We start from the raw sequence: 24,640 nt of genomic DNA on the forward strand, positions 1-24,640 counted from the left end.
TTGGATATGTAACTACAGTACCAAGACAGTGCAAAATTCATTATTAACATGTACGGCAGATAATTCCTGTCAGCCAATAGTGTGGCAGCAGTGCAATGCATAATTACTTACTTGTCAGCCAACAGTGTGGTAGTAGTGCAATGCATAAAATAATGCAGATACAGGTCAGGAGCTTCAGTTAATGTTCACATAAACCATCATAATGGGGATAAAAATGTGATCTCATCTCTGACCATGGCATGATTGTTGGTGCCAGACAGGCTGGTTTGAGCATTTCTGTAACTGTTGATCTCCTGGGATTTTTACAACCTCTAGAGTTTACTCAGAATGGTTTGAAAAACAAAAAACATCCAGTGAGCAGCAGTTCTGCAGGCAGAAACTCCTTGTTAATGAATGAGGTCAGTGGAGAAGGGCCAGACTGGTCGAAGCTGACAGGAAGGTGACAGTAACACAAATAACCACACATTACAACAGTGGTATGCAGAAGAACATCTCTGAACATAAAACGGATCAAACCTCTAAGTGGATAGGCTATAGCAGCAGAGGACATAAATCAAAATTAATAAGTTATAGATTCTTGCTGTAGATCACACATTATTTCAGCCAAAATAACACAGAACATGTTTATGTGCTGATGTAATTGATAACACCTCTTGCATCGTTCCCATTCAAGGAAATTGGAGAAATGCATGAATCATGTTTGTATTGTTTTTTTTTGTGAACTGCAAACATCACAAGCAATACTTTCTCTGCACATAAAGCATCAGAACCTATATACTGTCTGTAAAAGCTTGCCATTGCTGTTCTCACCGTAGGCAAATAACGTTGCTGTGTTAATTGAGTGCCGGCCTTAATTGCAATGGCACAAGAGCACAATGGCACAAGAACACAGCTCTTCCCGACACAGGGCGCTGCTGTGCACAGTGTGCTTCATGGTCATTAGTGTAGAATGAAAAGCATTCATTCAAACAGGAGGGCATAATTTAACTTGCTTTAATAATGCATCATGATTCAATGCTGGACCCATTATTTCTACCTAGACTCTAACTGGAGGTAGAAAGGCCTGGTTTGATACAAGCCTTTTTCCCTACAATCTCGGGTAAATGCATAAATGAATGCAGGAACAAGCTCTATTATTTTGAAAGAGTCCCTGGTATTCAAAGGGACAGTAGCCCATTATAGCTAATATATTTTTTAATAGGAAAAACATATTTGATCCAAACTAATTTCCCCTTCACAGCCTGGCTTCTAAAGTAATCCATTACCTCTGTATGAGTCAGTAGCAGGAGGAGCAAGTTGTTAATGACCCTTACCTTCAGAGCAAAGAATTGTCCTGTCACTCTCTATACAATGCTGACTCCAGAACAATGGTGACCAATTGTTCCATCGTCTTTGTATGCGCTAACCCAAGCAGTGCCTTATACAAAATAAATGGGCAGTGTAACTTGAACTTGGGACAGCCACACCACCTTGAAGCAACTGTACATTCAGTCATTATTGTTAAGGTGAGTTGGGGTGAAGGGACCATTGCACAAAATAAACATAAAAACGATACTGTAAATAGATACAGGTTCAAATATTTTTTCCATACTGTATTCTATAGATTAGTGTTGTGGGGGGGGGGGTTGTCTTTGGTAATGGAAAAAATGTAATTGCTAAATAGTGATATTTTTTTGATGCTGCAAATGGAAGATTGTAATGTGGGTTTGTGGGTCTAAAGTTATTATATTTAAAAGTGCACCCTAATGTTACAATTCATCCTGACATTTAAAACAAATACATTTCCGATGCCTGTATAGCAATTAGGTGCACTCTACCTCAAGAGCCTGCCACCATTTCTGAATAACAAGTCACACTGACCACTGTTCCCGCTCCATACCAGCTCAAACAAACACAGGAGCAGATAGACAGTGATCAGCAGCCAGCTCCGCTCTCCACATCATAATTTCTGTCCACATACACCACTCCTTTTTCACCTTTTATGACATATAATCCCCTTATGGGCACCAAGCAGCACACACCAAGCAGTACACCAGCTCCTGACAACGTCTAGCACAGTAAACGTCCCTGGACTTTGTCAGTGGAGAGGTTCCTTTCTGTAGATAATTCTGTAGGTAAAATGAAATGTGTGTGGCCTGGCACATATCTCCAAAGCACCAAAGGAAGTTTCATTTCAATGGTGTGATCCATGTGCTAAGACCATGTATAATATTGTTTCTTGTATAAGATCATTATATACTTTAAAGTGGTTTGAGTGTTATTCTGATTATTTTCCACAGTCAGTACTGTGCAATTCTGCTGATTACTTAGCACCTATGTGTACTGATAAGCATCCCCCACTTCTTTGTATAAAGCGCTCACGACTCACTGCATGGTCTGGGCATAAACAGAGTATTGGACCAATTTTACAAGAACAGTACTATTCTCATTGTCCATTTTAGTGAACTGAAAGCCCAGCTATTAAAGCAACTGTATTTTCAGATTTTATAGGCTGTGAGAGGCTGGGGAAATGGGGACACAGGTGACAGCCTTTAAAAATGAAAGGATGGATTTTGGAAAGAGAGATGTGGTAACTATATCATAGAAAAGGTCACATGGATTTCTCATTAAGGCAATATTAATTCCTTCAAAACAAGAATTTTATGGCAAATTGTGCTCTCAATTTTGAAGAGCAGATTTAGACTGCATTCATGACTGACTGAATATTAATTCCTAAGTCAGAGTAAAATCAAAATGCTGCTTGTGCTCACATACAATGATGGAATAAATATGAAGGGAACAAGTAAAAAAAATGACTTTAGGAAGCATTGTCACCATTTCATCTTTGTGCAAAGTAAGCCAAATTAGCCGAGGATGTGTTAGATTAAAAGGTCTAAACGTCAATTAAATAAAATTAATAAATGCATATTTGCAAATCAGCAGAACATAGGGTGTAAACTAAAGGTTTGGCCACCTTCTGCCTTCCTGTCACATGTCATTGACATTTGTTATAACCAATATCAGTTCGGTATCAAAGTTATTTAGAGGCAGCCAGATTTATGGTTCCTCTTTCCCTTGAACACACACCATGGCATTTGAAAAAAGCAGCACGTTTATGAGTGTTGTATTTTATAAATTCATAAATCTTTTTTGTAAGTAGCAGTAAATCCTTGTGGTTACCTTGATAAATACTGGGTTTATATGCTCTATTTCTCTTTTTTAGGGTTATAATCTTGTTGCTCATAGTTAATGTGGGGTCAGCAGGAATCATTTTTTTCTGCACACAGACTGAGCCTTTTCATCAAGGCTGATGGCTGCGGCACTCAGCAACAGTATGACAAGACAGGCAGCGCATTATCATTGAACAATATCATCAATTTTGTGTTGAATAGTCTATGCAGTACAATGCAATGTGCTGTGGCAATATATGTTTAAGGAATGCGCAAACATTATTTAGCAGAGCTTTGATAAATCAGTGGCCTTTGTATGGGGATTTATTTATGTATGTATTTATGGTGCTGGACACTGTGGAAGACTAGTGATTTTGTTGTTGTAACAGTTCCATGACAACAAGTCATAGTCTACCTCAGTGACCAGAGCCCTCACACCAAATTGTGGAAGAGACATGAATATCATCCTGCTTCCCACAAAGGAAGATGCCAACTCTTTCAGGTTACCCGTATTGCTTTTTGCGACATCTCTTCACATCAAAAAGCAAACAGGATTGCATCTGAAGGACCACAAGCATCAAGAGATGATGATGACAACAGAAATAAAGAAGATTTGATTGTTGTTGTGGGCACTTTGTTAGTGTCTTTATTGTTCACTGTGTTAAATAAATTAAAATATACATGTTTTGCTTGTTGTATTGAGGCATTAGTGCTTGGAGTGGACTTTAAGTACAGTGTATTGACTATGATGATAATATGTATCCAGTACAGTGCGTACTGTATTGGCCACAGTCAGACAATGTTGCAGTCAAACAGTAAATTATACTCAAATGTTTCTCAGTACTAATTAAAAAATATATAATGTCTTATTTGGCTCTTGCCAAAACCCATTTTGAAAAATAACATAATGGCTATATTTTGTCTTATATAACATAAAGGCAGCAGTTGGATCCAGAGGGTAACTGTACATCCTTGCCCTACTGTGGTTTATATTACAGTATAATTCTTCACTAATTTCTTTTGCAAAAGGAAAAGGCACAATTGAGGGTAGGTAGAATTTCAAGTCTCTAAATTCAATATGATTTCAGGTAAGGCTAACTTTTTACAAAATAAAATACAATACTCTACAAATACACATATATTGCTTAACTTTATCTAAGGTGATATCAAGGCAAGGTTATTCGGTTCATCAGAATTCTTCTGAAAAGGAAGAATGAATTGGTGAAATGATTTATTTGTATTTGCTTTCCTAAAACTGAAAGATGCGGGTTAGATGCATGGATTGTAGACTAACAGAAGCATTCTGTAATAGCTCTTCTGTGGCTATGAATATGCATTACAGACAGTGAACAATGAGAGTGGGTGTTACCTTCAACTCTCAGAGAACGGTGTAGGATGTTTCCATGGATACCACCATGGCAACCCTTTCTGAATGATCAACCTCAGCCTAGTGCAAGTCAGTGTGGAATAGACTCTTTGCTTTTACATGGCCTTGAGGGTCATTGTTGACAAGACCAATTGGCTTTTTTTTTTTTTAATGCAAAAACTGAATTCCTGTAGGAATTTCAGAAGGCATTGCTGAAGGGGCGAAGAGTGAACACATTGCTTCTTTAACATTCCAGCAGCAGGGTGGGGAAGCAGGAGCATGGTCAATGGTCAGGCAGTTTCACAATATTCCACCCAAATATATATATATATATATTTATATATACACAGAATATATGAGCAGCAATGTGGGCCTGCATATCTAATGTCAACCTTTTGACACACAGGTTGGTTGTCAAAAGTAAATTTTCAACCCATTGATATTTTTCTTCTATACTTATATGCTATTAATTCATCTTCAAATAATTATCAACATTGAGAACTGTGAAAGGAGAATTGTCATTTATATTGGTAATTTGTATTCATTAGGCTTTACTAAGAACAATTCTAGGGATGGTTGTCACATTTACTTTGGGGTTGGTTGTCACATTCATTTTTCATGTCAAATCTATAGCCTAAAACAAATGTCTATCCCGACACATTTGAAATGTTATCAGGTATCATGTGCTTTTTACCTAGTACCTTACCTTGTTGAGAAAATCTTGCTATGAAAGGTTGATGAAAAACCTGGAAAACACACACATCCGGGCATATTTTTCTTTAATTTAACCCCTTAAGTATCACCCCTTTTCTTGACACAAGCTTGAAAATTACCCAAAATAAAATGTTTACTATTCTTGAACCCTTTTGACTACAGGCATAATCCTGGCATCCTCTAAAAGGTAACTCTTTGGGGTTTGTCTTCCAAGAGTCAGAATCACTCTAAATAATACTAAAACAAAGTTACAGAAGCTGAAACAGTGAAAGTGGAAGCGTTTTTTGACTGGATACAGATTATTGCAGCTGTGGCTGGTGCACTTAGAAACCTAATAGAGGCAAGTTACAACACTGGACAAATCCCCTTTCAAATGTGCTGACAATATCACCAAATTTTAGTTTGCAGTTTGCAGCTTTCCAAAAAGGACATTTGGAGATTCCAAAAGGACACATGGAGACCAAGTGATATCTTGATACTTACTAAACCAAACAACAGTTTTCATCCTGAAAAAGTGTTTGCACTTCCCCGCCTGTCATCCTCCCCCCACAGGTTGAGAAGATCATAAAAAATAAGTACAATAATCACAATAGCTGTATACTAATATATTAATTGAGGTCCATTGATTGAGGTTTTTGTCAAATACCCAACCCCCATCAACAAGTCAAACACATTCATTAATTTCACATGCTATGTATTATTCCTTATTTCTAAGCATACTGAATAATAATTAAATATTTAGAGAATGTATTTAGATGCTCACCTACATAAAATGGGGTCATGTCACTGAAAATGCCCTCTATGTTGTCAACTGTGTTTCACCTTCTTCCTCAGAAATGTCACTCAGAGATTCCTTGGAACTCCTCCAAAGGAAGTCCTCTATTTAGATGTAGACATCTCAAAATACATTTTTAGTTGTAAAACGTCAACCTTCTTTGGCATAAAATCTTTGGCTTTTGCCAAAGAGATCCTATACAAAATGTAGATAATAGAATGTCTATGTGCAAGTAGTTTTGTAGAAGTAGCCTATACAACGGTAAAACGGACAACAATGATAATTCCTCCAGAGACATTCTAAGTAAATAATGGACATTCTATCAATGTACATTGGGTAAATAGGGTATACCGATAGAACTGTGAGTTTTACCGCTTTCAAACGGTATATCCTGTTACCATACTGATTGAAAATTGCATCCAGAAGAAAAGAATGAATGCAAAAAAAAACCTTAAATTACAAAAATTCTTACATGTTGAAATTGGAACAGCATGCATGTTTTGTTTTCCGTACCTTTCTCTGCAAACTCAAGAGACTGTTGTACATGAAAATCAGAGAAGATCAGCAATTTGTGAGACACTGAAACCCTGTCTGGCACCAACAATCATTCCACAGTCACTGAGATCAAATTTCCTGGCCATTCTGACCTTTGGTCTGAACAACAGCTGAACTTCTTGACCACGTCTGCAAGCTTATATGCATTTAGTTGCTGCCACATGATTAAATATTTGCATTAACAAGCTGATGAACAGGTCCACCTGATAAATTGCACATGGAGTTTATGAGAAGGCATACATATTTTACAGCCTAAGCAGAGCAACAGTTGGGTTGGCAATACCCAATAGTCCTTCCTGTGTGGCTGTAGAACTCAATGGGCACTAGGTCAGAAGTTGTTCTGTAGCAAAAGCCAACTTTTTAGCAAGGCCTACTGTTGAAAAAGGAAAGTGGCCATGATCACGTTCTGATCCTCTACTGAAAATGCAAATTTACAGAGCTGCTATTATGATGCTGATTAAGATGCAATGTCCCATATTACATTTGAAAATTTTAAAATGATGGCTACGCCAGTAAAGAAGACTGAATACATGACTCTTAAACATTTATTCAATACACGACAGTATGGCATTATGGTATCAGAAGATTTAATTATGGCTGCAGCCAGTGGTAGCAGTGCAGTCCTGCTAATAACCTCCATGTAAATGCAATGGTAATAATGTTGCGGACACGGACAAGGATTTTTTGACTACTCTAATATTGTGTGCATAATAAATATTATTTTAATTTAGCTGCGGGGTAAATAATGCATATACATGTATGTGCTTATAGACAGGGGTGTAATATTTTTTTGGAAACTTAGGCCAAGGAATAAGTCTCTAAACATATCAGAATTCTGAAGCAGCTATAGCCTACGCTATATATACAAAACTAAATATGCACTCATAAAATCGAATGTAATATTTTTCTTGAATCAGTAATTAATTTAATTGAGCCCAAGGCAAAGAATCATATATCATGAGCAGCAGTCAATTCCTCCCAAGCCATACAAAGTTTAACTATAATGTCAAGTCAAATATTCCAGGTTTAGGTGCATGCTAATCATGTAAAGAAATACATTCGTTTAGAAATATTGCTAGTCTGGTGAGTGGCGAGGTCGTGTGCATAATACATTCAAAAGAACATCTGACAATCTACAGTGTGTAGGCCTTGTGCTTTGAAGAGGCGATATGCTTTGCGATAGACAGTTTTAAAAAGATATTGTATTATTACTCACGCTAGGGTGATGACCAAATATATATTTTTATTTCATTTTTTAATGAATGTAGCCATTTAGTAGCTGTAATGTCGCTAAAGCATTAGGTCTACGTTGCTGTCACAGAGGAGTTTCCTGGCAGCGCAGATCATTTTGGTCAGGCATACGCAAAGTCGACCGGATGACATCACTGCAACTTTTGGCTTTTCCAAAATCCTGCCCAAAAGCTGGGCCGCGAAGGGAATCTTTGAAACTCAAAAGATCTTAAACATTGAAAAGTACTCATGAAAGTTAAATTGAGTTTTTAAGGTCAAATGCAAATGCGGAAAATCGAAGATGCCTTATTTGCACAATACTTTCTAATATATGCTGAAAGGTAAGTTACTAGTTTAACAAAGCAATATTATTCCAGAAATAAACTAAAAAATGTTACTGCCTGGCTAGCTTGCTAGTCCTTAGCGAGAGGTAATTAGCTAGCTAGCCATCTTGCTAACAGGTTCTATGCGAGTGTTTTCAACGAGTGGTTTGTTTTGGAAATTAGATGTATTTACAGCTGACTTAAAATTTTTGTTTTTGATTATGATGTTCGCTATCAAGCTAATTATCATTAACGTGAAAATGCAAACCTTTTCAACAAGTCAGCTAGGTAACGTACTACGTCTCGAACCGCTAGTAAGTAGTAGTGTAGTTAAGTAGATGCTAACTTTCTTTGCTGTTTGATTAGTTAAGCAGCACGTATGCGCTGTGATTTCGCAGTACAATGCAGCTTCGGTTGTTATCTGTGATTTTTTTATATCTGTGGTTTGTTCTGATTAAACACTTGCACAGCGGAAGTTAATTTGCCAGCTGTCTATCTAATTAGATAATGTCAAATAAAGACAACTAAATATCCAGGTTGCCAGTTAGATGTAGCTCTCGTCTAACATAGAATGAATGTCCTTTTTATAGAAGATGATTCGGGGCCATACGTTTTCCTTCTATTAAAGCATGATTTAAGTGACCCCTCATTTATCTAGCTAACTGTACTATAGTATATTAACTAACTATACTGTAGCTAGTTTGCTCATTTTAAGCTCGACTTCTGATAAACAATGCTCTTTGATGTTAGTGCCTTAGTGGTCAGGTCAGGAAATATTTGACAGACAGAAAACAATCGCAGTATTGGCATTATTATGGATTTTGGGCCACATGCAAAGATCTCACATTGAGCCCCACAACCCCAGAAGATGCCAATTTTTTTAGGGCCCATGCCAGTCTGGGCGGTTGTCTCTAGATGGCCACCCTAGAAAGGGTGGAAGTCTTGCCCTGTTAACAAGATGGGTTGTGTTAATCTTGTCACTCAAGGGAACGTGATGGCCAAAATAATTTGTATGCCCATGGTTTTTAGTCGTTTTTAGACTGGCTTTCAGGGCCCAGAATGTCAAAACTCTTAACCTAGATCCAAATGAATCAGGGTTTGTAATGCCTTTTTTGCTATCCCATATGAAATTGACTTGGTGGTTTTGTCCCGGTTTTTCAAATAATTTTCAGATAGGACCATTCTGATCCAGATACCATAAAATCAGGATTACAGAATTTGGATATGCAGTCTTTGGATATGTCCCTATCTGTTGGTCAAAATAAAAATTGAATTAAGACAAACATATGCGAGTGAACTTAAAAGTGTCATTCAGTTTGCATATTAGTCCTATTCATCTGCTTTAGGAAACATTACATTGGCCAAAGTCAGTCATAATCTTTCACTGATCAGTCAACCTGAGTTTTTTCACTACAATGTGTCATTGACTGTCCAACTGGTCTATCTGGACTTTCTGAGGAAGAAGTGTGAAATTCTTGTTTTTGCAGCTACCCATTAGGCTATTATTTTATAATAGATAACGTAATTCATTTTCAAATAACAATGTAAAACATTTTCAGGATTGCAGTTTTTTGCGTTCTTGAAAATATTTCATGGTCCTTTTACATTGGATATTCTTTTGGAAGGGTTTTGAGTAAATGAATCCAGTGGGATTAAGATTATTCAGATTTTCTTTATCCAACCAAAACAACCTGAAATTCTTCACCTTAAAATTTTGAAATACACAAAACCAACATTCGTTCTAGATTCTGGATAGGTTTGGATTACAAAATCTTATCTACCAAATTGATATTTAAACCAATCCATTTACTGAAATCTTATCCAGAAAAGTTTAGAGATACTGGGCTGTTGTGAGGACCCATTCAGGACCCTTGGAATCATCCCTCTCCCGCTCCCCCTTATGGCACCAAAGATAATGACCTATTTGCTGGTTGGGTCGTCTTTATGCTCCACTTCAATGTTTCTGACTTTTCCTGTCACTTCCTGGCTTCCACAAAGTTAGTCATTTTAGTCATTAGTAAACTGCTATTGCATAATGATCTAGTAGGAGCTAGCCTATATTTGTTAGTGAGAGTGGTTTTTCTCTCATTTTTCATCGTCTTTTTTATCAGCCAGGTCCCCTCCGCTGACTTTTCACCGCTTTGAATACTCTTTCACAGTCTGAACCTCCTGGCTCTTCCCATGGCTGCCACGGTGGATGAGGAGTGCAGGGGTGCCAGGGTCTGCTGATCAGCTGACCCATGTCTCCTAAAGGCCCAGTGCCGGGCAGGGCTGAGGATACTGCAGTTCAGGTGGCGGTCCGAGTTCGGCCCCTGCTGCCCAAGGAGCTGCTGCACAGCCATGAGAGCTGCATTACCGCCGACCCGGAGGAGAGGAGGGTCACGCTGGGCCACGACCGCCATTTCCACTGCGACTTCGTCTTCGAGGAGAGCAGCACCCAGGAGGAGGTCTACTCTGCGTGTGTCCAGCCACTCATTGAGGCCTTTTTCCAGGGCTTCAACGCCACTGTCTTTGCATATGGGCAGACTGGCTCTGGCAAGACGTACACCATCGGAGAGGCCAATATTTGTGAGTGACTCATTTCTGCACTTATTCCACAAGAAAAGAAAACCTTAGCAATGTCTGAGCATGTATTTATAAACAGACCTTGGTAATAACTGTGTGCTTGGTACATTTAACAAAAGAAATGTATTTTTGTATATTTCAAAATCTATTCTAATGATTTCTTTTTCCTCTCAAGATAACATTGTCAAGACTAGCCTATATGAAGGTCCAGCTTGTTATATCTCAATTGTGAAGTACAGACATAGACATAACTCGGGTAAAAATCTTGTGTGCTTTATAAAGGCAGAAGTTTGTTAGGTTTTTTGAAGATGCTGTTATAAGAATAAATGTCTGTCATGGCTTTAGTTCCATGAGCGCTGCAGAGTGAATAACACGGTTGATGGTGCTGATGAGCAGGAAGGGAGCATCCCCTGTGTGGGGTTTAGCCAGGAGTTGGCAGCCATTCCAGGCGCCAAGGCGAAAGGAAGGGAAGGAGTTCACACCCAACCCAAGCCAACTGCACTTCCCACAATGCATCTGCCCCGAGCAGGCTTGCTCTCCATCTGAGCCCTGGGCGGGCGCGGGAGCAGAGCAGGGGAGACTAACACGCGTGTGTGCGTTTGGCCGCAGCCTCCTTCAGGGACGATGAGCAGGGCGTCATCCCGCGGGCTGTGGCCGAGGTGTTCAAGCTGCTGGACGAGGAGGACCTCAGCGACTTCTCCCTCAGGGTGTCCTACCTGGAGGTGTACAAGGAGGTCTTCCGGGACCTGCTGGAGGCCGAGACGGCCAGCAAGGACATCCACATCCGGGAGGACGACAAGGGCAACATCGGTATGAGCTGCTGGCTGTGCCGGGTCAAAATGCTGTCGCACGCTGTCGTGTCCGAGTGCTGTTCCCAGTATGCCGTCAGTATGTCGACCCAATTGGCCTGACCTCTTTGACAATTATGGAAGTGTCACTCAAATTTTCATCTTCACACTTTGGCGAAGGTCTTTGATGAGGGTTGTGCTGTCTCTCTGGTAATGTTTGTTAATGTTTCCTTTTTTAATACCTGTTATAGCCTATCCGTGACAGTGAATTTCAGTGTTCCATGTGGCTATTCAATAAAAAATGCGTGATAAAGTATAACAAAATTGTAGAGGTGCGCAACACTGTGTTGTGCAACACTTTTTTTCCTTTGAAAATGCTTCATTTCTGTCATACGACTCTTGTCGCATGGGTCATGTGACGAAGTATAAATCAGGCGTAATTGTTCAGAGGTAGGAGAGTGGCATGTGATGGTGCGCTGCGGGAGGTTGCTATCTTGGGGGTTGAGGTCTGCTTTCCCTTTTTCCCTTCTGTTACTCTGTGAAGCGTCTTCCGTGGAAAGTGCTGTACAAATAAAGGTTTGAATTTGGGAGCGCTGGTCATGTCCTGTGTGTCTGTCTGTGTGTCTGTCTGTGTGTCTGTGTGTCTGTGTGTCTGTCTGTCTGTCTGTCTGTCTGTCTGTCTGTCTGTCTGTCTGTCTGTCTGTCTGCATTGCTGTGTGAGATGGATGGTCTAGGAGTGGTGGTCATGTCCTGGCTGTGTGTGTGAGATGGTGGGTTTGTGAGTGGTGGTCATGTCCTGGCTGTGTGTGTGAGATGGTGGGTTTGTGAGTGGTGGTCATGTCCTGGCTGTGTGTGTGTCTGCAGTGCTGTGCGGGGTGCAGGAGTGTGAGGTGGAGGGTCTGGACGAGGTGCTCAGCCTCCTGGAGTCTGGAAACACCGCCCGCCACACCGGGGCCACGCAGATGAACCCCAGCTCCAGCCGCTCCCACACCATCTTCACCCTGCTGATGGAGCAGCGGCGCTCAGGCACAGGGGCCCGGGGCCCCCATATCCTCGCCTCCAAGTTCCACTTCGTTGACCTGGCGGGCTCCGAGCGCATCCTCAAAACGGGCAACACCGGGGAGAGGCTGAAGGAGAGCATCCAGATCAACAGCGGCCTGCTGGCCCTCGGGAACGTGATCGGGGCCCTGGGGGATCCCAAGAGGAGGGGGTCCCACATCCCCTACAGGGACTCCAAAATCACCAGGTGCATGTCAGAAACCTACCATATCTCACCAATGTGGCAATATAAACTGTGACCCACAGGTTGGATGAAAACCCATCTCTCGTTTTTCACTGTCCAGGATTTTAAAAGATTCCCTGGGAGGAAATGCCAAAACCCTCATGATCGCCTGCATCAGCCCCTCCTCCTCGGACTTTGACGAGAGCCTGAACACCCTGAACTACGCCAAGCGGGCGCGAAACATCCAGAACCAGGCGGTGGTGAACTGCCGGGGCGAGCCGGACCGCACCGAGGGGCTGGAGATGCAGATCCGGGCCCTCCGCCGGGCCCTGGAGAACCGGCACCGCTCGGAGACGCGCATCCTGGCCCGGCCCGACCCCGACAGGAAGCCCCGGCCGCAGGGCGGCGAGGTGGGGCGGCTGCAGGCGGAGAGCGCCCACTACAGGACGTGCACGGACGCGGCGTACCGCCTGCTGATGGAGCTGCAGGGGGAGGGCCGGCTCAGCGCGGGGCAGGGCCTCCGGGTGAAGGAGTGGCTGAGCGCCGTGGAGGAGGAGCGCAGCGAGCTCACCTCCGCCTCCGGCCTCGACAGCGGCATCGAGAGCACCTCCACCGAGGGCAGCTCCGCTCTGAGGAAAGGGGCCGCAGCCGCCCGGAGCCAGGTACGCAACACACCGTACCTCCCGGCTGCCCACGTAAGCCCATTACTGCTAGCGCTTGGACACATCACAGACACTGGTCTTCAGACCTCCTGACCATGTCCCTCACTCACCATCGAGCTGCAGTGAACCATATGTTTGGCCAAATGGATGTAACTGTTTATCTGGCTTGGCTGTTGTTCGCCAGCCATTTTTAATTTGGCTTCATAAAGGCCATTCTTTTTTGGTATCTGCTTGTCCACTTGTCTACACTTCCTCATGGTGAAATAGTGCTTGCAGAATGAATTTGACGTTGGTTTGTAGTTAACTTGCCCTGTTGGGGCGGACGTAGCGCTCCTCATGCGGTGTGCTGTGTGTGTCTCAGGCTCCAGAGCACGGGCCAGAGGACTGGGACCGCACGTCTCAGCTGCAGGCCCGGGTTCAGCAGCTGGAGAAAGAGAACACAGACTTCCTGGCCGCCCTGGAGGACGCCATGGAACAGTACAAGCTGCAGGTGAGGCCCGGTGTCTAACATGGCATGAAAACGGCACTCCCAATGAACCGCTGATTGAACCATCCCAGTGTCCTAAATGGACGCCACCTACTGGCAGGATGCTGCCTCAACATAACATAACTTAATGATGAGAACTGGCCATTCACCCCAGCAATGCTCACCGTCTTCCTACCACTAAAGGCTACCTAGTGCTCACCGGTTACTAGATGGTATCCAGCACCGCATCGAGCTTGGTTTGGAAAACCCCCATAGTTTGTGCCTCTGCTACATGGCCTGGCAAGCTATTCCACTGTGACTACTCTGTGTGAAGAAGTACCTCTTAATGTCTGTGGAATTTACCTTTTGTCATTTCCATTTATGCATTTCCCTTTATAACAGTGACGCGTCTCTAATAAAGCGTAGGAATGCCGAACGCCCTGCACATTAGTAGTGTTTTACCTCTGGGCCTCTGGCTGCCCTGTGTTCCCCAGAGTGACCGGCTCCAGGAGCAGCAGGACCTGATTGCGGAGCTCCACAGTCTCATCTCCCAGCCGGGGCCCATGGAGCTGGTGCACGTGAAAGCAAGGCCTCACACAGCTCCCATGGGCTCCACGCGGCTCGCTGCAGCTCACGCAGGCCACCTCGGCCCTCCCTCTAACGGAGACGCTGCTGGACGGACCCCTTTTCTGGAGGTACGTACATGTCCATTTCCGCTTTCAGCTCCGGTTATTCACTTCTTGTGACTAATAATAATTGTAAACTACTGGTGACTGAGTATGGCAGGGTGGTGCAGTGGATAGCTCTGTTGGCTCACAGCGAGAAGGTCCTTGGTTTAAATTCCGACCCGGGTCTTTCTGTGTGGTGTTTGCACCCATGTGTGTGGTTTGAATAAGAGTCCTCACTGTTGACTTCCACTTCCATGATGCACAGAGGGGTGAGTGTGTCTTGTTTTGGTTTCAGACCCACTGTTTGGACAGGGGTCTATGCCGGCCCCAGGGTCTGGAGGAAACCAGCCAGCTCGTTCAGGGTGAGCCCCCTCATGACCCAGAGATTCCGGGCAGGAGAGAGGAGCAAGAAGAGGAGGAGGAGGAGGAAGAGGGTGAAGACCTTCACATCAAATGGAACAGAGACAGACGGAAGTGCGGCTCACGCTTCACATATTTACTGGCACGGTGTCATTACTATGGATAACGTGCCATAAAAGCCTATTTTTCATTTCTTTGTTAGCAGTTTTCTGTAACACGTGTGCTGACTGTCTTGCAGACATGCGCACCTGTCCTGGCTGAGGAGGGAGGGCCTGTGTGGGGGGTCAGTGGGCAGAGTGATGGGGAACGTGTCCCTGCTGCCGGAACCCAGCCATCCGCCCTCTCTCAGCTACAGACGCACGTGTGAGTGTGACAGTAACAAACCGCTTCCCCCTCTATGATGCTCACTTCCTGTCCTTTTTTAAATCCTTTATTTGCCCTGGGAACGTCCATTCGGATCATATGCCCTGGGGGACACGCCTCGAGGAAGAGTTGAAAGAAAGGTAGAGAGAGATAGTGAGATAGAAGATGGTTGAAGCCCAAATGCACATCAATGTCCCTATATGCGCACCTGGGGCTCAAACTAAACTCAGTTGACAGTCGAACACCCTACCACTGGACTACCTTGCTGTCCCCAAAGCCTGTATCACTTGGCTTCTTATTCTTGCTGCTTTCATAAGTTTTCTGCAAGTTTTTGTAAATATCAAGGAGTTTATAAAATGCACTTCATTGGTTGTTGCCATGGTTTTGCCATGTACGCACCAGGTAAATGGCCATCAGGACTATTCAGTGGTTGGGTTTTGTGTTGTTGTTTTTTTTAGCATCCAAACCGTTTCCTGGAGCTGAAATACAGAACAATCCCATTCAGCTTAGTATTCTGGATGCTCACTCTTCTGGCCTTTCCCTGAGTAGGAGAGCCTTCTCATTTAGGTTAGGATACAGACTGTAGAAGGCTGGCCCTTGAACACTACAAATACAAGCCCTACACTTTTCTTTGTGTGCCAGAGTAAAGTTTGTAAAGATTGCTATCCCTCATTCAGCCGACTGCAGTGGTGGGGGCAGTTCCGTGCGGGAGTCTCTGGGAGGGGGTCCGGGAGAGATCCGGATGGAGCGAGGCCTCCTCCAGGCCCAACAGAAGATCCGAGAGCTGTCAATCAACATCCGCATGAAGGAGGAGCTGATCAAAGAGCTGGTGAAGACAGGTAGTTTGTCAGCCTCTGTCTCTCCCGGCTGCTCCGATCTCTGCTGAATTCACAATGCCAGAGCAAGTTTCTCCTAATGGAAAGGGGATGACTTGTGCCACAGCATTTTATGATGCAAATGTTTTAAGTGCTCACAATTAACCGCATGCTTGTTTTTGAACAATTATGCATTTCAGCTAGATGAGTGAAAGCTTTTTTGTTTGTTTCATGCCAAAACCACTTTCACTGTGTGCTGTAAGTAGATGCCTTGGTCTAAAATGTGTAGGTGTTTTAAATTGTGAAAGCATTTGCTTTTGACTTTTAAGGTCTGTGATTGTACGGTAATCGTTCTTATCAGTCCAGCCCGCATTAGGAGTCCCGTATAAAATAGCAGCATTAAATGCATTAATTATAATTGGTATTAATTTGCATTTTTTCTAAAAAACGTTTTCCCACTAAATTATGTCAGTTCCCAAACCATTCTAAATAGTTGAAAAGTCTAAATATAAACTGAAAATACCGGGAATCGTGAAGTAAGAATATCTCTGATTTGATTCCGATTCAAAAAATTGTTTACTTTTTGGTTATTTGACTTTAGAAAGTCGGAAGCCTTTGTATATGTGGGCAGCCTGTAGCGTGTAGCGTAGTGGTACATGACTGGGACCCTCGGTGGTTCGATCCCCGGTGTAGCCACAATAAGATCCACACAGCCATTTGGCCCTTGAGCAAGGCCCTTAACCCTGCATTGCTCCAGGGGTGGATTGTCTCCTGCTTAGTCTAATCAACTGTATGTCACTCTAGCGTCTGCCAAATGCCATTAATGTAATATAATGTAATGTATATATTGAACAATGCATTATGGCATTGCATGGTCTTCAGCTACAAACTCTCCCTTTTTGAAGTGGTGTTGACCATTACTGGGACCAACCAACTCTCCTTCAAAAGGGAACACTTTGGAGCCGGCAATCCCATGGTTCTTTGCTTGTGATGGGATGTCAGAAGCGAAACTTCAATGATGTTTTCCCCATTTGTAGTTCCCGATTTTAAAAGTCAGTCATTCTGTGTGAAAGGTGTCCAGGTGCCACAGTATTCAGGCTCCGAGGAGCCAGTGTGTAATTTCGGTGCTGAAAATCCTTAATTAACGGTTTCTAATGCACAAAATCTAGTGTATGTAATGGCTTCTATTCTAGTTCTGAAAATCCAGTCAGTTTATTGGGTGGCATCCTAATGCTGATAACCCAGTGTGTTTAACGCTGAAGATTCAGACCTGCTGCGTCCGCAGGGAAGGACGCCCAGGCCATGAACAAGCAGTACAGCCGAAAGATCTCTGAGCTGGAGGGGGAGGCGGAGCAGGCTCGGGCGGAGCTGGTGGAGGCGCAGAGGCAGCTGCAGGACCTGGAGGTGCAGGAGGCGCGGGACCCGGCCGAGCGCTCCAAAGCGCAGGAGTGCCGCAGGAAGATCGCAGCGGCACAGAGCAAAGTGCAGGTAAGGACAGCCACCCAGAAATACCAGCAGCACTGGAGCAGACATTCTGAGCTGGGCACACCGTGACATTTACATTACATTACCTACTACAATTATTTAGCTAATGCTTTTGTCCAAAGCGACTTACGGTTGATTACAGTTGACCGCTAGGCTAGAAGCTGCCCCTCTTGCACGTCTGTCCCTCTTACTCCCACACGAGCAGCACCACAGTACTCTCCCAGAGCGCATTCCCTCAAGCCAATGAGTATTTACCTCACCGCAGGGCATACCGTACTCTTTATTTACCACACCGCAGGCTCTACGGAGCTAGCACATCTCTCAGTGCCAGTGACTGGCAGCCCGTGGGTGTGTGAAATGTTGGAGGAGCAGCCGAGCACCAGACCCTTCCCTGCAGGTGTCCAGTGATAGTTGGCTCATGAGAAGGCCAGGATGTAGACTGAGATTACAGAGCCAGGCTGCAGTCACATTGTGCTCCTTTACTGACTGTGCAGCCCAGGAGCCGTGAGTTTAGGAGACTAGGTCATACTGTTTTCTGTCCTCACTGAACGACTGTGAAAGGTCTGTTCGCACTGTCCTTAGCCCGGGGCTAAGAGAGATTTTAACTCAGAGCTAAACGTGTGTTCACACTTGGGCTAGCACCAACCTTAGCCTTGAGCTAGCTAACCCTGCTCAGGAGGGATAGCCCAGGGATGGTATTAGCCCAATGCATGCATAAACTCAGGATAAGCTAGCTCTGGGTTGTCCTGAGCCGTGCGCCCCGCCCTGCAGGTGCTGAAGCAGAAGCAGCGGGACACTGCGCAGCTGGCCTCTCTGTCTGCGCAGAGCGAGAGGCGTGTGCTGGAGCTGGAGAGGAACGTGCAGAGCATGCGGCAGCAGCAGGACCTGCTCCAGAGACGGCTGCGGCAGGAGAGCCAGCACAAGCGCCGTCTGGAGAGCGAGATGCAGCGCGGCAAGCACCGCGTCAAGGTGAGCGCCACCTACAGGCCGTGCCACACGACACACGCTAAACACGCGCAACGCGCTAAACGCACGCAACGTGCTAAACACACGCGACGCGGTAAACACACGCAACACACTAAACGCACACCGTACGCTAAACGCACGTAACACATTAAACTCACACAACACACTAAACGAATGGAAGGTGCTAAACACACGGCACACGCTAAATGCAAGGTAAACGCATGTCATGCGCTAACTGCACGCGACACATTGAACTCACGCCATGAGCTAAAACACGGCAAGCGCTAAACGCACGCAACACGCTAAATGCTTGCAACTCGTTAAACGCACACCACGTGTTAAACTCACACCACCCGTAAAATAGCCGTGAGCTTAATGTTAGTAGTTTACGTGTCATACATTTTTTTCAATGGTACAAAAAAGAGGGGAAAATGGTCAACGTAAACAGTTAAGCTGAGTTGATCCAATGTGAAATGGCTGCATCTGAAGGCCTCCTCCAGTGATAGAGGCGCATAAAGGGCTTTGGCGCTTGTGTTCCCCTCCTCCATGGGCAGGAGCTGGAGATGAAGAACGAGCAGCAGCAGAAGATCCTCCGCATAAAGACGGAGGAGATCGCCGCGTTCCAGCGGAAGAGGCGGAGCGGGAGCAATGGCTCGGTGGTCTCTCTGGAGGAGCAGCAGGTGGGCGCGGCGTCTGTGTCTGAGTGGCGGGGGTAGAGGTGCCTGTGTCTGTGCGTATGCGAACGGGTCGGGGGTCTCTCTGGAGGAGCAGCAGGTGGGCACGGGGTCTGTGTCTGAGCAGCGGGGCTAAAGGTGCCTGTGTCTGCGTATGCGAACAGGTCGGGCGTCCAAGAAGCGTTAAATGAGACCGCATGCAAGGGGCCAGTTGAGCTCAGGTAACTTCAGTGAGGTGAAATGCTTTCTCTTCCAATATGTTACCTGTAAATGATAGAGAAATAATTTTAATCCGCAATCTAGCACGTTTACAAGATCTTTTTTTATATAAAAGGGAAACCTGCCATGGATGAGTAGATACGACCTTTCTGTAGATATGAGAAAAGAATGTGTGTCTGTGCGTGGGTCTTTATTTCTGAACCTCTCCGCGGGGTCGTGTTACTACAAGCCCCGGCCCCACACCTCGTCTCCGTCACTGCCTCTCAACATGGATTTCTGGGGGTTATTTTTAGCGCTGCACTAAGGCTTGTTTTGGCATGCCGCTCTTTTCCTGCGCTCGCACGCATGTTCTTGTTGAGCCGGGCGACCTCACTCTGACAGAAGGGCCTGTGTAAACCTCTCCCCTCGTGACTCCCCTCCTGCAGAAGATCGAGGAGCAGAAGCGCTGGCTGGACGAGGAGATGGAGAGGGTGTTGGGTCAGCGCCGTGGCCTGGAGGACCTGGAGGGGGAGCTGACCAAGAGGGAGGAGATCCTGTTCAAGAAGGAGGCCCTCTTACAGGAGCGCGGTGACCTGGAGTCCAAGAGGCTCCGCTCCAGCCAGGTCTGTCCCACATGATGCTAAGCCTGGGTTTCGACCTGGCTCTGGCTGCACAGTGTGTATTAGTCACAGCGTGGGTAAACCATGAACATGTAAAGCTGGGATGGAAGGGGCACTCCCATTTCAATGAGGTTTGAGCCATTCCAGGTTTGACTCGACACTTTTCCTCAACTTGGTACATGGAATTGCTTCTGATGAACCCTGGAATGTGTCCATCTCCATTCCTGTAAAACCATAATATCCAAACTCCCACACTCGCACAAACACAAAGACTTTGCCAGACATTCATTCTCTCAGTATGATTTCAAACAAAGCAGCGAGTCTCTCTCCTCACAGGAGTCTCTGACTTCCCTTAACCCTGACAGGAATCAATATCTCCACCTCAGCACCACAATCGCCTGGTTCACCACTGCTGAGCGGGTCGACAGACCCGGTCTTCTCCCTGTCGGCGTGAGACTCACCCTCCCTCCCCCTCCAGGCCCTGAACAAAGACCTGGCGGTGCTGTCGGGCCGCATCGAGTCCCTGGAGCGGGAGCTGAGCGAGAGGAACGGCCAGCTGCGCAGCACCAGCGCCCAGGACTCGCAGCAGATCCGCCAGGAGATCTCCAACCTGCGGCAGGAGAAGGACCAGCTCCTCAAACAGCGCGCCGAGCTGGACGACAAGCTGCGGCAGGGCAGCCTGCTGTCCCCTGAGGTGAGTCCCTGTACCAGGGCAGCCTGCTGTCCCCCGAGGGGAGCCCCTGTACCAGGGCAGCCTGCTGTCCCCTGAGGTGAGTCCCTGTACCAGGGCAGCCTGCTGTCCCCCGAGGTGAGCCCCTGTACCAGGGCAGCCTGCTGTCCCCCGAGGTGAGTCCCTGTACCAGGGCAGCCTGCTGTCCCCCGAGGTGAGCCCCTGTACCAGGGCAGCCTGCTGTCTGCTGTCCCCCGAGGTGAGCCCCTGTACCAGGGCAGCCTGCTGTCCCCCGAGGTGAGTCCCTGTACCAGGGCAGCCTGCTGTCCCCCGAGGTGAGCCCCTGTACCAGGGCAGCCTGCTGTCTGCTGTCCCCCGAGGGGAGCCCCTGTACCGGTGGAGGCCCAGGGAGCTGGGACACTGCTAACTCTACTGCCTCTTCAGTGTGGTGTTTATGGCGCACTGATACGGTGTAAGTCAGGGCAACCCAACCCTGTTCCTGTAGATCTGCTGTCCTATGGGTTTCCACACCTTATTCAACAGCTAGCGACCTTGTTGAACTGCTTATTAGTAGAATCAGGTGTGCCAAAGTAGGGTTGGAGTGAACCTGCAGAAGGGTAGGTCACTGTGTTTTAACAGGCAGCGTTGTTTCTGCTGGCTCTGTTGTGCGACTGTGTTAGCAGGCCCCTGTTGTCCCCTCAGGAGGAGCGCACGCTGTTCCAGCTGGACGAGGCCATCGAGGCTCTGTTGTGAGACTGTGTTAGCAGGCCCCTGTTGTCCCCTCAGGAGGAGCGCACGCTGTTCCAGCTGGACGAGGCCATCGAGGCTCTGGACGCCGCCATCGAGTACAAGAACGAGGCCATCACGCAGCGGCAGAGGCAGCTCCGCCAGTCCGCCAGCATGCTGTCCCAGTGGGAGATGAACCTGATGGCCAAGCTCAGCTACCTGTCGGCCTCCGAAACCCGCGCCCTGCTCTGTAAATACTTCGACAAGGTCAGCCCTCACCCAGCCACCTACAGCACGCCCAATCAAACAATCAAACGTCAGCCTTCCTCCAAAGTCCTGAGACCAGCTAAAACTGAGCGTTAACCCTAACCCTAACCCATGGGCAGAGATGGTCCCCATAGCCTAGTTTTAGGAAGAGAGATAAAAAGGTAGAACCATTTTACATGTGTGACTTGCGTGATGACTAGCGTGTTGACCTGGGTGATTTGTGTGTTGACGTGGGTGATTCGCATGATGACGTGGGGGACTTGCGTGTTGACGTGGGTGATTTGCGTGTTCATGTGGGTGATCCGTGTGTTGACTTGGGTGTTTCGTGTGTTGACGTGGGTGATTTGCGTGTTCATGTGGGTGATCCGTGTGTTGACTTGGGTGTTTCGTGTGATGACGTGGGTGATTTGCGTGTTGACGCGGGTGATTTGCGTGTTGACGTGGGTGATTTGCGTGTTGACGTGGGTGATTTGCGTGTTGACACGGGTGATTTGCGTGTTGACGCGGGTGATTTGTGTGTTGATGTGGGGGACTTGCGTGGCTCCAGGTGGTGTCTCTGCGGGAGGAGGAGCGCAGGCTGCAGCTGGCCCTGGCGGAGATGGAGATGCGCTCGGAGGAGGAGCAGCGGAAGCTGGCCTGGCTGGAGGCGGCTCTGGAGAGACAGGGGCTGGACGCAGACCGCCGCCTCACCCTGCAGCAGAAGGAGCACGAGAGGAGCCTGCAGCTCCTGCTGAAGCAGTGTCGAGGTCTCTCCTCTCCTCCTCACCTCCTCACCCGGAGAACACACTTCCACACATACAGAACAAGCACATTACTGACTGCCTCAGAACAGCCCAGTCTCACCCATTACATACAGTCATTTGTCCATACGCAGATTTCTCAGTTACAGTACAAACCGTGTGTGTGTTTGTGTGCGTGTTTGTCTGTCTGTTTGTTTGTGTGTGTGTGTGTGTGTGTTTATCTGTGTTTGTGTGTGTGTCTGTGCGAGTGTGTGTGTGTTTGTCTGTCTGTTTGTCTGTTCTGTCTGTGTGTGTTTGTGTGTGTGTGTGTTTGTCTGTCTGTGTTTGTGCCTGTGTCTGTATCTGTGCGTGTGTGTGTGTGTGTGTGTGTCTGTGCATGTTTGTGTGTCTGTCTGTGTGCGTGTTTGTGCGCATGTTTGTGCGCGCGTGTGTTCTAAGCGATTTGCCTGACGTTTTATTCCCCTGGTCAGAACAAATGGACGAGGGTCTGGCTGGCAGGCAGCGGCAGTACGAGGCCTGGATCCACAACCTGGGCAAGGAGCTCAGTCACTGCAAGTGGGCCAATCAGGAGCTGAGCAACAAGCTGCGGGACCTGTGCACTCAGGCCAGCCAGTCTGCGGAACAGAAGGGTAAAGGCCCTCTTCCTGCAACGGCCTGCATTGTCTTCAGATGTTCTGAGATGGATCTAGGTTTTTATATGTAATTTGCAGAAGAGGGCAGTGAAGAAACATGAAAGTGAAAGTATTAAATATGTCCGTTCTTTAGTTTTCGAGAAGTAAGCGTTTAAAATTTATCGTCATATTTTCAGCCGGTTGAGAATGTTCTCCTCGTAGTGCGTCACATGAGGATAACCACTCCCCTTATCCCTCACCTATAACTTTGGAACCGTAGTTTGCGCCGCTGGCCTCCAGGCAAAACAATGCAAATATTTGACTAACGTTAGGTTCACTTAAATTAGACTGCCTTTTAAGGACTATTGGACTATTTCTGGTTATATTCCTAGAGCTCGCTAGTTAACGTTAGCTAGTTTGCTTTCATAAGGATGTTATACTTGTGCTTTTATCTAGCTAGCTAGCAAAAATGATCAAATCAGGGTCCTTACCTTACCTTAGCTATTGATAGTTGTTATACTAAGTTCGCTGGCACCATTGTGTACTCCTTTAAAACGTATGGCAATTCATCACCTATGAAAGACTTCCTTACTAAAACCCTTCTGCTCCATGCTGCGAATGTTCTCCATTGTCCTGGCTTCTCCAGTTCTGTTCATAATGTCCCGTTTCTTCCATCTCTGTTATTTCTCATCTTTTCCTGATGTTTCTTAGCCTTCCCCAGTGTCTTTTTCTTTATGTTTTCCATGTCAAGGGCTGCCCGCTAACTCCAAACAATATCGATTTTTTTAGTGTGCGATTGTAGAGAAAGCGCTACAGCATTAATCAGAAAGCAGGAGCAGAGCACGGGTGAATTGGCATGGCGGTGATCACACCTCCCTCTTCCACAGCACTGAGCAGTGAGGGTAGAGGCACGGGGGGCGGGGGAGAGAGGCCCCAGGCCAGAGCGCCCGAGGAGGGCGCCAAGCACCCCGCAGAGCCAGAGAGAGCGGTGCGGTCCCGGGAGGAGATGCGCGAGCTGGTGCACGCGCCCCTCCCGGCCTCCTGGAGGCGCTCCTCCCTCCCCAGCGAGGACCAGTGCGGCATGGAGGAGCTGCGTCAGAGGGCCGCCTGTGAGCTCCTGCCCAGCCGCGTGCTGCAGCCGCACTGGGGCGGGCCCCTGCCCCTCGCCAAGCCGCGCAGGGAGCCCCGCAGATCCAGCCTCAACACCGGGCCCCTGGCCCCCAACCCCGCCATCATCGACGTGCGCAAAAACCCGCTGTGATTCAACAACCCTGTGTAGTCATCTGCAGAATGCACTCTAAAGGAGATAACTACCATAGTTTTTCATTCTTCTCTGTAACCTCTGTGCATATATATTTCATGTTTTATGTGATGTAATTAATTACATTTTCTACTAAGTAGTCACACTTTTTACACTGTGTAATATTGTATCTTTATAAATAAATTAAAAACTGTGGTTGTTAGTTTTTTTGATTATTTTAAGAACCTTTTTTCACTTTAAATTTTTTACAAAAGCTACTGACTTTCTTTTCCTTAAAACCTGGTTATTAAGCCCTGCATTTTAGTTGCGCGTTCAGAATTCTTTTCAGGAAAATGATTGCCATCATTGTGAGTGGTTCCCAAAATACTTTTGTGGGCCAGCTAGGAATCGAACCAATCAAA

At 46.2% G+C, this 24,640-nt stretch overlaps 1 protein-coding gene across 3 annotated transcripts in view; it reads left to right on the forward strand.

Annotated features, from left to right (window-relative positions):
• kif7 (kinesin family member 7) overlaps positions 1 to 24,393 on the forward strand; it is a 32,233-nt gene extending 7,840 nt beyond the window's left edge. For 2 of the 3 annotated variants that reach the window (XM_061245281.1, XM_061245280.1), the window contains exons 4-21: positions 10,272 to 10,680; positions 11,287 to 11,487; positions 12,330 to 12,711; positions 12,809 to 13,349; positions 13,711 to 13,839; positions 14,310 to 14,510; positions 14,779 to 14,957; positions 15,082 to 15,206; positions 15,884 to 16,045; positions 17,307 to 17,509; positions 18,278 to 18,475; positions 19,027 to 19,152; positions 19,791 to 19,967; positions 20,443 to 20,658; positions 21,421 to 21,627; positions 22,175 to 22,373; positions 22,838 to 22,996; positions 23,866 to 24,393. In XM_061245281.1, coding sequence (XP_061101265.1) covers positions 10,353 to 10,680; positions 11,287 to 11,487; positions 12,330 to 12,711; positions 12,809 to 13,349; positions 13,711 to 13,839; positions 14,310 to 14,510; positions 14,779 to 14,957; positions 15,082 to 15,206; positions 15,884 to 16,045; positions 17,307 to 17,509; positions 18,278 to 18,475; positions 19,027 to 19,152; positions 19,791 to 19,967; positions 20,443 to 20,658; positions 21,421 to 21,627; positions 22,175 to 22,373; positions 22,838 to 22,996; positions 23,866 to 24,239 — 4,107 coding nt within the window. In that variant the 5' untranslated portion in view covers positions 10,272 to 10,352 and the 3' untranslated portion in view covers positions 24,240 to 24,393. Of the gene's footprint in view, positions 1 to 7,963; positions 8,131 to 10,271; positions 10,681 to 11,286; positions 11,488 to 12,329; positions 12,712 to 12,808; positions 13,350 to 13,710; positions 13,840 to 14,309; positions 14,511 to 14,778; positions 14,958 to 15,081; positions 15,207 to 15,883; positions 16,046 to 17,306; positions 17,510 to 18,277; positions 18,476 to 19,026; positions 19,153 to 19,790; positions 19,968 to 20,442; positions 20,659 to 21,420; positions 21,628 to 22,174; positions 22,374 to 22,837; positions 22,997 to 23,865 lie in introns of those variants that run through there. The other variant, XM_061245279.1, reaches the window with a different exon arrangement.
• Positions 24,394 to 24,640: the final 247 nt, after the last annotated feature.

Source organism: Conger conger, chromosome 6 (assembly GCF_963514075.1).
Source record: "Conger conger chromosome 6, fConCon1.1, whole genome shotgun sequence".
In the NCBI taxonomy this organism is placed as follows: Eukaryota; Metazoa; Chordata; class Actinopteri; order Anguilliformes; family Congridae; genus Conger; species Conger conger.